The following is a 16,332-nucleotide window of genomic DNA, read 5'->3' on the forward strand; positions in this document are numbered from 1 at the left end:
AGCCTGCTTCCTATGCCACCATACGTGAGAGCAGGGCACTCTGCATATGCCCAGAGAGGCACTCTCCCCCTTCTCATATTCTAGCAGGATAAGGCTCATGGGCCTGAGTCGCTTCTTCTGCCCACTGTTGCTCTCCCCTTCCAACAGGAGACCAGCCTCTCCACAACATGCACTCAGCCCATGCTCAGAGGTACACTCCCTTTCTTCATGATCCCCCAACTCACGCACTGGGCACACATGTGAGTATTAGGCAGCAGTTGACTAGAGCCTGTTCTCAAGCATTTATAGGATTGCTGTAATAACCAGGTAGCAGTTACAGAGACAATGATCTTGGCCTCTATTTGTGCCCTTTCTTATCCGTGCAGGAGAATTAAGGGCCACTAAAAGGATGAAAGGTGGGGGGGGGGGGGGAGGAAGCAGAACCGGAATAAATATGCATATTGCCATTCCTCATATTCCAAAAACACTTTGCTAAGACGTTCTGCTAGATGTGGCTGATCTTTCCATGTCCTGTTGTTCTGTACTGTAGCCTCTACACATTTTTGCAGCACAAGTAACAATACAACAACCATTTGTTGGTGTAATGGGACCTTCTGTGTGAAAAACCTGGCACTGTATCAGTCAGCGACGGTCCTCCCACATCTTTGCAAGTCTTCAAAGGAGACTTTCTCCCTAAGCCCTGACATAACACAGAGTTATTGTGAGGGTGTCCTGGGGTAAAACCTTCCCCCACAAATCTTTCGTCATCATGAGAGCAACTCGGGGAGGCAAGAAATCACTCCCCCCCCCTTTCTTTAGAAGGAGCCAATATTTCCAAGCAACCTATGAGGCGGAAAAATGCAAATCAGTTTGTTGGTTAAAACATATGTAATGCTGCTATATCTCATGACATTTCATATTTTTATGGCCTTTTCCGGGAAATCATTCCATCATATGCCTAATCTCTCGTTCCTAGAAAGTTACCATCTGTAACATAAATGAACTTAGAGATGCTCAGATGCAACACCAAAAATTAAAACCAGACACTGATTTCATACTTTAACATGTTAATCAATTTCAGAATTCTTTGGGATTTCAGCTTACCACCCAAACACAATGCAAATGTACTTAGAAGTAAGTCCCACTCTATTCAATGGGATATATCTAAGGAAGCCTTCAGAGGAACACAGTCCAAGGGTACAACCTTTACAAATATTCAGCATTTAGAATATGTGGGTACAAAAGTGTCTCCAAAGTAGAAGACAAATCTTTGACACACAGGCATTCATTGGGGTCATTATCTACAGAACTGGGCAGATGTCATCAGTCGGGAATGTCATTCCTCCTTTCAGTATCAGTGAGGGATGTTCTTCTACGCTGCTGTGTTGGCATTGAACTGTCTGTAGTGGAAGAGGCTTTTAGAGTTGAGTTTTCCAGAGTATTTGAGAGCTTCGGTGAAGAGCTTTGCCACCTGAAACCAGAAAAATCAAGGCACTGCTTACATGTTTACAAACTATTTTTAAAGGATTAATTTAACAAAGCAGGCTGCTGAGAATTAGGCTACATCTAGGCCTCATCTAGCACTCCTGCCAACCTAGCAGTTCGAAAGCACATCAAAGTGCAAGTAGATAAATAGGTACCGCTCCGGCGGGAAGGTAAATGGCATTTTTGTGCGCTGCTCTGGTTCGCCAGAAGCGGCTTAGTCATGCTGGCCACATGACCCGGAAGCTGTACGCCGGCTCCCTCAGCCAGTAAAGCGAGATGAGCACCTCAACCCCAGAGTCGGTCACGACTGGACCTAATGGTCAGGGGTCCCTTTACCTTTAGGCCTCATCTACAGGTTCTTTTATGCAGGTTTATCCATTTTAAAATCATCATTTAATAACTTTTTTAAATTGCTGATTCAAAAACACACTTCTTATAGAGATCTACAGTCCAAACACCAAGGCTGAGCTGGGGGGGGGGGGGGGGCTTATTTTGCTGTAGTGATTTGCAAGCAACACATGTTAAGGGCTCAGCTCAGTTAAATCAAGTCCATACAACAAGACAAATTCCTGCTTCTGAAAAGGTTCAGTTGGGCAAATAAGGGAGAGTACACATCATAGGACAGCAAATGGAACTATACAATACAAACCACGTATATTTATATATTTTGGGTATTTATATCCTGCATTCTCACCATCCAAAACTACTGTATTTCTCAATTCCCCACTCCTATCATATTTAATCATATTTTAGTTCACGTGTTATGAAAACCAACCACTCATGAGGGACAAGCTTGCATGATGGGGGAGCTCCCAAAATACCTCCATTCACTGCTGCTTGGCTCAAAGAATCATCCTTACCAGCAGGGCTGGTAATGGGTATGAAAGGCATAGGTCACTTTCGGTGCTCTGAGCATCTTATTTACTAATCTTAAATTTAGTTCTCTACATTTCTGCAGCAGTTTGCAAAATAAAAATAAATCTAAAAAGATCCTCGTGAAAATTCACATGCTTTTAGGGTCCGTTTCTGCAGTATGAGCGGCTGCAGGGGAGCAAGAGGCAGGTAGGAGGGAGCAAGAGGGGAGCTTTACAAGCCTGAAAGACCTTCTCCAGCTCAGATTAAAATTAAAATCCCAGCATGGCAAATGTAGTTCCCCAAAGGAGCTCAGGAGAACACCAGAGCAACAGAGAAGGAAGTCAGGCAAAGGAGGAAGCTTCCTGCTCTCTGCTCCTGCTGTTGCTGCTACTTCTGCCACCGCCTCCCAGAAAGTTGTCTTGTTCTAATCTTTACAACAGCCCCGCATATAGCAGGCTGATTTTCAGGAACAGAGGCTTTTGCCTAAAGCTAGCTAGTGAGATTACCAAAGAGATTAGATCTGAACTACTAACCTCTGGACTGCACTAGCTTTTATGTATATGGATTTGCTGAAAACCAGCAACCCTGCTTTCATTAAAGAATTGGCCTTAGAACTGCAACAGAGACACAAGAAAGAGGCACTGCCTATGAAGTACAACACAGATGACAGGAAATGTCTTAAATCAGTGAGCTGGATGAAGCTTTAAATAGTTGGTTTTCAAACATTAATTAGGGCTTTAAAATGGGCCTTAACCCCAGTCATGCTAAAAAACAACAACCTGATTGTGGGAAATGGTGAGCAATATACCTGCAAATTAGTGAGGAGAGAGAGACCACTGTCAACAGCTGTCCTGCGGATCACGTAATTGTCATGGACAAACTTTGTGTTGTTATTGGGAAGGTTAATTACCAAGTCTATGCTCCCATCTTCTATGAGCCTGAAATGAAAGGCACAAGATATTTGTGTAAAAATAAAAGATAACAAAGTCCAGCAAAGCAAAATAAGGTATTTCCACCTCCCCACTGCCCCCCTCCAATATTCCATCAGCACAAGACTTTGTACTGTGTAGGTATTTTACATCTCTAAAGCTTGGTCCAAAGGCATGAGAGCACCTTGAAGCTATCTGCCTACCATTCCGATGAAGATGTTCAAACTTAAAAGCAAACAGTGTGAGACACAAGCACAGCAGTGGGTGGAATATACGAAAGATGCATGGAGTCTTCTGGACCATATTCAGCTCCGCACAGGATTGTGCTTCTGCAGCCACTACCAGCTCAGCAGCAGCTTAAACTAAACTAATCCATATGATCAGGATGAAGTTCATATGCCTGCAAAGCCAACAGGAGCTGAAGGCGTTCAGGGTTCCTCCAGGTCCTGATCCCACTCTCTCCATCTTAATCTTTTTTGGCTTTAAACTACACAGGACCCCACACAATGGCTGGCTGTAATACATTCGTCTGGAAACAGTGCTCCTCTGTCATCTATGTGCAGTGGATAAAATAGATTTTCCTGATATGACAAATGAATTACAGCCAGGCTATATTCCAGCTTGCTCACTTGTGCTAATAACATCACATCACTCAAAACTAACACTTGTCTTCCATGAACCAGGAAACTACAAGCTGTGAGGAAGAAGAGTTGTGATGTCACAAAAACTTCCATGTTTATACAGTTCACACCAGTTGAACCCTGGGTTGGGTAGGCCAGTGAGCCAGCTGGACTACTGTCAGACAACAGAGGGAAGATCAATTTCCCAGCTGAAAGTGGGACAGCAGGCCCAAAAATAACATGTCCAGAAGCCCAAGATTATTTTCTCAGATTTCCACTCCCCTTACTGCAAATTTGCTGAAAGTCTTACTGTTGGATTGGAAGGAGTGTGGGGTCCATGTTTTCCTGTGATGGCCACGCGACTGGAGACACGGGAATGCCGTTGGCATTGAGCCACCGAGAAGTTGCTTCTGTAGCGTAAAGCTGCAAAGCAATAAAAAGACATTTGTGTTATATAATTAATAAAAAAACAGATTTTATCTTAACAGTTCTGTATGTGGCTGACTAAAATAAATAAAATGCTTCCTACTGACTTTCAGTAACATCACCGGGGGCGGGGGGAATAAACTTACTTAGGTATATGTGAACTGCAGTTTTCTCTCTTTAAATGCCCATGTTAAAAAAGAAGATTCTTGTAAGGTGATGTCACAGACCTAAGTCTGTCTAGTACAGTATATTGCACACTGACCACCATGGGGAAACTTGGTAACTTATGCCTAGTGACCTCTGCTTTGCATGGAGCTTAAAGAGCCAGCAGCAAGCAGGAGACTTTGGACCATTCTAAACTTGGTCTCCTCATGGACCTCGTCTTCACCTGCTGGACTCATTTTCAAAAGAAATAGCAGGTCTCAAAATATTAATGAAACTGGGGTGTTACCAAGGGCATGTGTCTCCTGTTCTGTGAACTTGGTTCCCTTCTCTCTTGGTAGCATCTGGTAAACTAACCTATATGTGTCTTACAGAACATAATTGCATTGCAAGCTTCCTACCCTGTGAATGCCAGCCAAACAAGTGCAGCAGGGGCTGAAAAATGTGCAATGACACATTTTATTTTATGAGATTATTATGAGGCAGAGAATTACAGGATGTATGGCTGTTGTTGCTTTCAGCCATATGACCCCTTTACTCTTAGAAAATTAGGTCTGGTTGGCACGCATGTATTGCCAGTAAAAAATACACGACAAAGCAACACACACAACATGCCTGTCCATACATGGTCACGTCTTAGGTTTGCTTGAACACAAGAGGTCTCAGCTTCTCACACACACACACACAGACAATACCTTAAAACCTTGACTATGGAGCTGCTCTGCTTCATGGAGGAATTTAGGACGGAAGGCAGGCTGAAAGAACAATGTAGAAAGTGGGTCTCAAAGCCATGTTTTGCGCAGCAACATCCCCTTCCCACAGATGTGAAAGTGTTTGCGGAGTGGATATTTTACAACATGCAGTAAAGCTCTGCTATTATAGTGGGGCATGTAATAAAGCTCTGTGTTAGTCTTGGACATCTCCCTCTTTTAAAAGTGAATGTCACAGAAAGCTATAAAGGGCATGAGCTTTCTTGCAGTTGGCAAGTTCTTGTAGATTAACAAGCTTCAAAGGCACTGTTTGCCATGGAACTGAAGTCCATATCTCGCCAATAAGTTGGATTCCCCAGAGTCTTAACACAGCACACTGCCTTTGAGGGTTTTATAGCTGGGGAGTAGGATTACTGGACTATGAAGTGTCAAATTCAGCAACTAGAGAAACAAAACTTGCAAGCAGGGCAATTTGTGTGATTTGGGCAAGTTTGCATGAACAGGTTTATTAACAAGCTTTGCTTAGTCACATTTTTGTGTGTGTATGTGCACAATTTAGAATTTTTAATCCTTATTTTTACCAGGAATTTGGGGAAATGGAGGAAGGCTAGTTGTGTGAGGGCAGGGGCATGAGAACAGGGAATCATCTTGAGTAAAAACCCTCTTCCAGCTCCCAGACATCAAACCTGGGCAGGATGCTCTCGACCTTCATTGCAGGGGGTTGGACTATATGACCCTTGGGTACCTTCCAACTCTAAGATACTATGATCATGAGAACTGGAAACTTGCTTTTTCTTTTAAATGAAAGTTGAAAACTAAAGGAGGCTGTAGAACGAACCCGGTCCTGAATTGGAAGCTATATTGTAGAAAAGCTTTTTGAAACAGCTGTCTATAGAAAATAATATTTTCTGAAGGATTTCTTCTTCATGGACTTTAGAAAGTTTCAGCCACAATGCATGAAGCCCAGTGACAACAGAAGACGAGAAATTTAGTTTGTTCTCTTCCCCAGAAGTGTGGTACAAACTTCCTGGAGGTACCAGCTCTGAACGCAACAGCCATTCTCTGGCTACCCACATGAAGTGCTGTTGCTTCCACTCTTGCCATGAAGCCAGCAGCGATAGACGGGCAGAGAGTGGTGGAGGAGGATGGCAAAGATGCAGGCAGAGCTGGTAATTGGATGAAATGCATGCATAGAATGCATAGAACCTTCCACAACAGTCCTCCATTCAAAATAAAATGAAGACAGGAAGGATATAATTTTACAACCTAGTTATGATTCAATGAACTCAGCTTGCAGCTTAGAAATAGCATTCCAATAAAAAATATGTTTGATACTGTGGAAAATTTAGCATTGGCCAGTTGAAAGGCAGCAGATGTTATCATTATTAATTTTTATTTATTAATGTTTATTGAATTTACCTCAATAAACCTCCCTATACCCGGAGGTCTCAGGGGAGTTCACAGATGTTGTCCTTCAAGGGGAAAGGACTTTCCATGTGTTAGTCTACAACGGCTTTTGACCAACAAAGAGTCAGGATTTCACAAAGCCATTTGTTTTTTCAAGCTAGCGCTATGGATTCTTTGATTCTGGGAGAGGTCACACTGACTGAACAACCCTGAAGAGTCGAGCAAGGAGTTTGTGGTGGAAACATGAGTCAAGCCATAGCTTCAAGGTCCACAGTCACTGGAAAGAACTTCATGGAAAAAACCATTTCTGCTCTCTACATTAAGTGGAAAATACAAATATCCAACATGACAGGCTTGGCAGCTTCCCTGCTATGGAATCGCTGTGCCTTCTGGTCAGGGGTGTTGGCTTTCACAACAGTATTATAAACTTCTATCAAACATGTACTGAACACTTGTGACACATAAAACAGGCTCTCCTCGAAAAGAAATTACAGCTGTCAACCTTCATCTGAGCTGCCCTAGATGTAAAAGCTGATTGAAAGTACCTGAGCAAGAAACCATTCGCTACTAAAAACCACGAAGTACAAGCTTGCTTATTTACAGCAAGCTATCAGGGTTCAGTTTTGAAATGGATTTTCTCATTTCTTTCAAAATGTTTTTCACACTGTTACATAATTAGCCTTTAAAAACAGACACACGTCTGCAGATGATTTTAAAATTTTTATGGACCAATGCCAGTTCAATTCAAGCTAAAAATAGCAGAGAATATCTCCCCTGATGCATTGGTTAAGAATTTTATTAGATTCAGAATACAAAGCAATTTTTGAGCTAGGATGAATGTGGGATCAGGTAGGCCTGAACGGTACTCTAAATAGTTCTGATGCAAGAAAGTCCTGATTCTACACTCAGAATAAATCTACACAGATTAGCCAGTAACTGCCTACATGCACACTGAACGAATCTGTTTTCAAATCATTTAAATGTTTTTGGCAAGTCTTAAGTGCTGAACTATGTGGTACACAAGCAACAAATGTTTGGGTCTCCCAATTTAATTTTCTTCTTTTAAAAGCAGCTGTTGGAGCCCCAGATTGGATCAGAGCCGTGGCACAGAAGGAGGGAGAGGGGGCTGACCCATTTCTTCTGCGCTTCAGTCCCCAATGCAAATTCCCCCGCAGGGCTGCTAGCTATGGAGAAGAAAACATGCCGATATGGCTCTGAAGAAGTGGTTTGGAAAGAGGCACACCACAGACTCTAGAGCACAAAGTGTACCTGCCACATTCCATAATATATGGTTGCGTTTTCATATTGACATTAGCACCTTTCAGCCTCTCTTCCACTTTCAGTGCTTGCATGAATGTTGAGATTCTTGCTTACATTTGCATTTCCCACTAATAAAAAATCAAAAAGAATAAAGGGACGGGCCCCAAACTTTTTTTTTTTTTTTTAAGGAAAGAGGCCGTGGCACGGGGAGAAATACTGAGCCAACCCCCATCCAACTCCTATGCCGCAGCTCTGACCCAAATTGAGGCTCCAACAGCTGCTTTCAGATAAAGAAAATTATGCTGGGAAAGGATTTATAACCAAGGCGTCTTCACCAGCCATTGTTTTTAATCTAGAAAGTTGTTTTCTGGGTGCCTAATTCTGCAACAGTATAATGGTGTTCACAGCTCTGGATCCTTCTCTTTAGCACTGGACTGAGGCTACCACTCTCTTTGACTGTTGTGGTTAATAACATTGATACAGAAATCATCCAAGAACCAACCTATCAATCTGTACTGACTGGGCAAGTGCAGTTGACAATGGAGGAGGATGCGGCTGCACCTCAAATAGTACAAATGGAGAGACCCGAGGCCCTACAGGAGCATAAGCCGTTGCTATTGAAGATTGAAGTTGGAGTGGGCCAAGGGGAGTCTGGAGATGAGGAGGTTCCTAGCTTTGGAGAGATCTTGAAATTTGATTTTAAATTCATTTTGGATTATATCAAGGACTGTGGGGAGTGGGACTGTGGGGAACGGGTGAGCTGGATGAAGGGTGATGGAGACAATTTTGGGTTGGAATCCCCCAGAGACCTACTCCTCAATGAGAAAGGAAAGAAACTAAGACAGAGACCAACAAGAGACAAGGAAAAGGGCAAGCACAAACAAGATGAAGAACAACTGCAGAAGGGACATGGAAGAGATTTAAGGGCCTCGGACATAAGGCTTCCAGGTTGATGGACTAGATGGAATGGACAATAAGGACTGACATGACCCGAGACCAGGAAGAAGAGACGCTGGATGATGATTGGAAGAGAATTTATAATGGAAATGTTTTTATTTTAGAATCAGCTAATGAATATTAAGGAAAATGTGGGAATGAAACTATACGACTCTAGCAGAAATGATATCAGGAGCTATGTATATTTGAAATTTAAGATTTAAGTCTTAAGGCACTTAGGGGTAAGATAAGGTTAAATAAATTAAGGTAATCTGAATAATAGAATATGGGGAAAGATGGTAAGGATTTTTTGAGTTAATTATTAGGTTAAATTGTTAAGATAAATTTTATAACAAAAATTGAGAAAGATGGAAAGAATTTGCTGAAATAATTACTAAACTAGAACACAAAAACGGAGGTGTGAGGAGATAGATAGATAGATAATACTTTATTCGGCTATAAGCCCACAAGGTAAAACAAATCAATAGATAAAAATCAATAGATAAAATCAATAGCATTTTACAATCTAAAATATCAACTAAAATATTTCAACGCATAATCTCTAAATGTACCGTGTTATGGCCTTGAAGATAAAGATGGTGCATAGAGTTTACTGAATTTTTAATAGTCATGCAGCATTCCCTGAAGTCTTTTATATGACAGAACTGAGATCAGGAATCTAGCAACCTGTAAAGTTCTATAAGAGTCAATGTCCTGGAGTAGATAAGCTAGATGTAATTCAGGTGGTTTAGCAGCAATTTCCAGAATGATTGAACTCAGGATCCTTGATCGGGGAACATTGTATAAGGGGCAATTAAACAAGATATGATAAAGGGATTCTATCGATTTGTTGTCACATGCGCACAAAACAGAGATTTTACCGTTAGAAAATCTATTGCTCAGCACATTTGAGGGGAACACATTAAATCTGGCTCTAACAAATGCGAATCTATGCGACGCAGCCGATAAAGTAGACAGATATCGAGGTATCTGGGACATAGATGTAATGCCCTGATATATCGGGGAACATGTACCTCCACCTGTGGTAAGATTTTGTTGTAAATCTACCTCCTCCAGTCTTTGTTTGATGACCTTTTTAGCTGTGAGGTGGTCAATGAAACAAGCAAATGGAAATTATGGATATGCAATTTGGGATTTGTGGTTTTTTCCTTTTTTCTTCTTTTTTACTTTTTTATTGCTGTATTGTCGTATTGGTTTTCATATTTTGTGCTTTTTTATTGTCTTCTTTTTCTTTTTTCTTTTTTTGTATTGCAGTTGTTTTTTGTTTATTTCTCTTGTAATTTTGAAATTATCAATAAATTTTTTTTTTTTTAAAAGAGGCTACCATTCTCAAATACATAGTTCAACGTAAGGAAATTAAATAGGACATTTCCTTAGCATTTCAATCTATTCTAGCTTCCAGTCTTATGCAAGCTATTCTGTTTATATCCCACCTTTCATTATAGAATTCTGGACAGTACATATGTACACACACACTAACTATATTATACCTACACTTCACAGCATGTGCCCAGCAAGTTGCACTCTCCTACCAGGCGTAATTCACTGCATGTAAATGATTGCTGGGTTTTAGTTGAGAAGTTGCTAAAAGAGGTAAGCTGGAGCAGGCTAGGTTTGGGGGAAAGTTTTTTGTAGTAATACTACTTGTGCACCATGCTAGCAGCTACGGAATAACCTGTACAAGTGAACACCAGCCAGCTATTCTAAAAACCCATCACAATGGAAGGACGGTTCCAGGGAAACACATAGCAGGATGCTGCCCGTCATGTGCTCAGAGCATGCATGCTGGAGGGGACAGGAGCAGTTGCTCAGTTCCATGTGTGAGCAGTTCACAGGTAGGATTGCATAGTCATCATGAATGTTAACGTGTTAAGTGTATTTAAGGACCAGGTGCTTAGTCTGCGCTGCTCTTCCCTCCAGAGGAACACAGGAGTCCAAAGGCCACTGTGAACATCCCACCACTCAGGGAAGAGAAACAGCAGTAAGACCAAGTGCCCTCGTGAATTCACACACACTCAGAATATGCACAGCCTCATGCAGGAGATTGCCAAGAAATTGGTCTCTGTTATCTGGACCTAAAAATAAAGCACTCCTTGAATGCTCTCAGCGTTTTATGATGCTCAGCATTTCTGCACCACAGCTGTAAGACAGATGCACTTCTTCCCACAAGCATTACTAAATAGCCCAATCAGGAAAGGGAATTAAAAGAGCCATTCATCTAATGTTGCTTAATAGAAAATGCAAGGTTCCAGCCAAAAATCACTTCATTAGCATTGTCAGTCTCTTTCCCCCACCCCACCCTCAAAACCATCAAAATGGAATCATCAGAACCTTCTGGTGCAAATCAGCATCATTATTGTCATTTTATGAGACATACTGATGCCCCTGACCACTTCGGTTCAATAATTCAAGGGCACTATTTGTATTGAACGCAACTGAATTTGCAAGCATATTGGGAAGTGGTGAGGGGCAGCCTGGTGGGTTTGCCCTGAGTAAGCATTTGCAGAAGCCACCACTGTGCCTGACCCAGCAAAGGAAGACCTGGGGAGCGTTTCCCACCCAGGCTGCTCTTGAGGAGGGGGCTCTCGGAGGGTTCACGTGGCCTGGGCTAAGTTGTTTTCCAACACTGGCACCTTGGGGTAAAGGGCTGGAAATAAATAAATCACCACAAGATTTACAACAGCTGAACTACTGCTCTTTGGGATGTGTTCAAGAAGGAGACTGAGAGGGGAGCAAGGAAACAGCATGGATTTAGCAGAGGCCAATAACAGGGCTGAACAAGCTGTTCCATACTATTCCTGCCATCGACGTGGCCGCAGTAACAGGAGTAGGCCATGCCAGACGAGGTAGACACCCTGAGGGAGCTTCATTTATCCACCTCCATCAAGGTAGCTTCTGATGAGTCAACGAGACTCCCTATTCCACGCCCGTCCACCCGCCTAATGCAGCAGGCAATTCACAGTGGGAGCCCATTGGTACCTCTCATCCTGGCATTTGCACACCCTCCCCATGCCCAACAAGCCAATCTAAAATAGCCTCAGAGGAAGAAAAGTGCCACAGAAATGTTTAGTCCCTTCACAGCCCTTGAGAGCAGGCAGTGTCTAAAAGTCTTCTCAAAGGGACATAGAGCTTCAGTAATCAGAACCTTTTGTTCTGCTTATACTGTTCCATGTCTTAGTGGTGTTGTAGCTTTCCATTCATTCAGCCTTTATTGGCACAATGGGTGTTGTAGCTGATAGGGTGCTTGGTCTTCTGCCAGCTAATAAGGTGCCCTGTTTCTTGTAAATTCTACTGAACATCCCATTTCCCTTCTAAATTATGCCTGGATTATTTTACTTTAAGAAGAAACAGTTTGCATCTTTATTCAAATTGGATTTCCTCCCTTTTCTTGAGGTTTCCAGGCCCACAGACACATACAAACACCCCTGGTCACTGAGCAATTAATCCAAGAGGGAAAGATGCATGAAAAAAAAAATCAGCGAGTTAATAAATGAAGTTGACACTTTATTTCCACTTCCCATGACCTAGTGACTCTTTAAGACCTACACTTTCAGCACAGAAAACATATGCAGTGCTCATTAATCACTAGCCAGGGATTTTCCAAAAGGGCATGCAGTTTGACTGAGCATCAACTTACAGGTCAAGTATTGCACCTTCACAATGATTTACATACCGCTATCTTATTGGGATAGCATCATCTGCTCAGCAGAGCACACTACAACATATGGAACAGCCCTACAGTTTGTAGGGATATGAATATCTACCCCACTCTAAAGTGCTAAACAGCGAAGAACAGAGACACAAAGCCAGAACTATTTTTGCCCCAAGAACATACCTGTTTGTATCAAAGCTGGCAGTAGAATTCATTTTCCATGTGTAATAGTAGCTTAGTAGTATCAATTCTCTCCAAGGCACCCCCCGCTGCCATGACAGTATTGCCTCCCCCCACCCAGCATGGCAATTGTTGACTAAGACCTGCTTTCTGAGGTTGAAACTTGTGGGCCCAATTCCCACACCCCGTCTCAGCATCTGTAATAATCATTCACAGCCTGGAAAGTCGGTATTGTTTTTAATTATTTTCTTATTGACTTTATGCAGGGCGTAAGCTTATTACAAGCACAGCGGGGGAATTGCAAAAGGCCATCAATTGTTTTTTATGAGACCCCAAGCATTTTCTAATCTCAGACGTAGTGACTGATCATTTGGGGAACAGACACACAGGCCTTGTGGAGATTTATGAACGTATCATACTTCTGTGTCTCCTGCTTGTAATTGCCCTGAGGCAGTTAAGGAGCATTGCAGGGGGAGGGGGTGGCGGGGAGGGAAGTCTCCTTGAATTTATTTCTTTATTTTTGGTTGGGCTCCTTTTAGTGTCCTGAAATGAAGGCCTGATTTAGAACTTCAAATGCATCAAAGGAGTGAACTCAACGTAGTGCTATGCCAAGATCCACCAGGACAAGCATTGGGGCAGGAGAGCCTTGGCAGGGCTTTCACGTCCATTTGAATCGTGCAACCTGAATTTTCCAGCATGTAACTGAACTCCACCAGAAAATAGCAACGGTCTAGAAATGACCTTGGAGAGCTCCCATGCCTTTTCTGCAGTATCAAACTCACCTGGATTCCAAGCAGAATTCCTTTCTGTGGCAGCTTAAACCCAGCAGACAGCATCGCTTTAAGGAAGGCAGAATGGATATTCTCCCCAAAGCAGGCCACCTAGACAGTGGAAAGGTTAGAGGAGAGGAAGGAAAGTGAAAAGAGTATTCCTGCTGGATTACGGACAAAATGAGTACCCATTTGAAGAAAAGGGAAGAAATGTTCTTCTCCTAGGAATCCTAGCCTCCCCTCCTTCAACAGTTCTTCCTCTCTTTGTCAGGAGCCAGCAGGGAAATGGCAGATCAGCCCAGACAAATCTTATATTTTAATTAAGCAATAATGAAGGAATAAGTAATGCTTTACTCTGAACTAGCACACCATGGAGCAACATAAATGGATCCTGCTATGAATTATGTGGATGCCAAACACAGCTTCTGGTTCACACAGTATGCATGTGTTCTGCAAAATGTTCATAATACTTAATGCTTAAATAACAGCAAGGGTTATAAATGCTACCCTGGGCCCGTCAATGAATGCTACAGCTTGCAGTGGAAATGCACGGTTGCTTAGCATGAGTTTCTAGGCATTTCCTGAGGATTTGTGAAACCAGAGTATTTAAGTACACAGATTTTGACTGGAACACAGCACACAGCAAGGAACATCTGGATACTATATAGTTTTGCAGGCCATTTCCTAGAGGTTGATAAAACATGGGATAAAGATTAGTCTGCCAGATTATCATAGAATCATAGAATCATAGAAGAGTTGGAAGAGACCACAAGGGCCATCGAGTCCAACCCCCTGCCAAGCAGGAAACACCATCAGAGCACTCCTGACATATGGTTGTCAAGCCTCTGCTTAAAGACCTCCAAAGAAGGAGACTCCACCACACTCTTTGGCAGCAAATTCCACTGTCGGACAGCTCTTACTGTCAGGAAGTTCTTCCTAATGTTTAGGCGGAATCTTCTTTCTTGTAGTTTGGATCCATTGCTCCGTGTCCGCTTCTCTGGAGCAGCAGAAAACAACCTTTCTCCCTCCTCTATGTGACATCCTTTTATATATTTGAACATGGCTATCATATCACCCCTTAACCTCCTCTTCTCCAGGCTAAACATGCCCAGCTCCCTTGGCCGTTCCTCATAAGGCATCGTTTCCAGGCCTTTGACCATTTTGGTTGCCCTCCTCTGGACACGTTCCAGTTTGTCAGTGTCCTTCTTGAACTGTGGTGCCCAGAACTGGACACAGTACTCCAGGTGAGGTCTGACCAGAGCAGAATACAGTGGCACTATTACTTCCCTTGATCTAGATGCTATACTCCTATTGATGCAGCCCAGAATTGCATTGGCTTTTTTAGCTGCCGCGTCACACTGTTGGCTCATGTCAAGTTTGTGGTCAACCAAGACTCCTAGATCCTTTTCATATGTACTGCTCTCAAGCCAGGTGTCCCCCATCTTGTATTTGTGCCTCTCATTTTTTTTTTTGCCCAAGTGCAATACTTTACATTTCTCCCTGTTCAAATTCATCTTGTTTGTTTTGGCCCAGTTCTCTAATCTGTCAAGGTCGTTTTGAAGTGTGATCCTGTCCTCTGGGGTGTTAGCCACCCCTTCCAGTTTGGTGTCATCTGCAAATTTGATCAGGATGCCCTTGAATCCATCATCCAAGTCGTTGATAAAGATGTTGAATAAGACCGGGCCCAAGACAGAACCCTGTGGCACCCCACTAGTCACTCTTCTCCAGGATGAAGAGGAACCATTGATGAGCACCCTTTGGGTTCGGTCAGTCAGCCAGTTACAAATCCACTGAGTGGTAGCATAGTCAAGACCGCATTTTACCAGCTTCTTTACAAGAATATCATGGGGCACCTTGTCAAATGCCTTGCTGAAATCAAGGTAGGCTACATCCACTGCGTTCCCTTCATCTACCAGGCTTGTAATTCTGTCAAAAAACGAGATCAGGTTAGTCTGACATGACTTATTTTTCAGAAATCCATGCTGACTATTGGTGATCACAGCATTCCTTTCTAGGTGCCAGAATCTTCCCTGGTATTGATGTCAGACTGACTGGGCAGTAATTATTTGGGTCCTCTCTTTTCCCCTTTTTGAAAATAGGGACAACATTTGCCCTCCTCCAGTCTGCCGGGACTTCGCCTGTTCTCCAGGAATTCTCAAAGATGACTGCCAGTGGTTCTGAGATCACATCTGCCAGTTCTTTTAATACTCTTGGATGCAGTTCATCTGGCCCTGGAGACTTGAATACATCTACACTAGCCAAGTATTCTTGTACTATCTCCTTAGTTATTCTGGGCTGTGTTTCCTCTGCTGAATCATTTGCTCCAAATTCTTCAGGTCGGGCATTGTTTTCTTTATCAGAGAAGACTGAGGCAAAGAAGGCATCGAGGAGTTCAGCCCTTTCTGTGTCCCCTGTTTGCATTTCACCATCTTCTCCTCTGAGTGACCCCACTGTTTCTTTGTTCTTCCTTTTGCTACGAACATACCCATAAAAGCCTTTTTTGTTGCTTTTAACCTCTCTAGCAAGCCTGAGTTCATTCTGTGCTTTAGCTTTTCTGACTTTGTGTCTACACGTGCTGGCTATTTGTTTGAATTCCTCTTTGGTGGTTTCCCCCCTTTTCCATTTTTTGTACACATCCTTTTTTAATCTTAACTCAGTTAAACGTTCTTTAGATAGCCACCCTGGCTTCTTTAGGCACCTTCCATGTTTCCGTCTCATCGGTATTGCCTGACGTTGTGCTTTTACTATCTCCCTCTTAACAAACTCCCAGCCATCATGAACTCCCTTTCCTTTTAGTATTACTGTCCATGGGATCTCACCCAGCACTTCCCTAAGTTTTATGAAGTTGGCTTTCTTAAAGTCAAGAAATTGAGTCCTAGTATGCTTGGCTGCTCCTTTCCGCTGTATAGTAAACTTCAGAAGAGCATGATCACTCGCGCC

At 42.7% G+C, this 16,332-nt stretch overlaps 1 protein-coding gene across 2 annotated transcripts in view; it reads right to left on the minus strand.

Annotated features, from left to right (window-relative positions):
* Positions 1-1,029: 1,029 nt before the first annotated feature.
* CPS1 (carbamoyl-phosphate synthase 1) overlaps positions 1,030-16,332 on the minus strand; it is a 157,483-nt gene continuing 142,180 nt past the window's right edge. For both annotated transcript variants that reach the window (XM_081015519.1, XM_081015518.1), the window contains 5 exons: positions 13,405-13,503; positions 5,152-5,211; positions 4,179-4,291; positions 3,128-3,257; positions 1,030-1,450 (listed from right to left, as the gene is read on the minus strand). In XM_081015519.1, the coding sequence (XP_080871645.1) occupies positions 1,352-1,450; positions 3,128-3,257; positions 4,179-4,291; positions 5,152-5,211; positions 13,405-13,503 (501 nt within the window). In that variant the 3' untranslated portion in view covers positions 1,030-1,351. The remainder of the gene's footprint in view (positions 1,451-3,127; positions 3,258-4,178; positions 4,292-5,151; positions 5,212-13,404; positions 13,504-16,332) is intronic.

The sequence above is a fragment of the Podarcis pityusensis genome (assembly GCF_964106645.2).
Source record: "Podarcis pityusensis genome assembly, chromosome: 1".
NCBI classification, from domain to species: Eukaryota; Metazoa; Chordata; class Lepidosauria; order Squamata; family Lacertidae; genus Podarcis; species Podarcis pityusensis.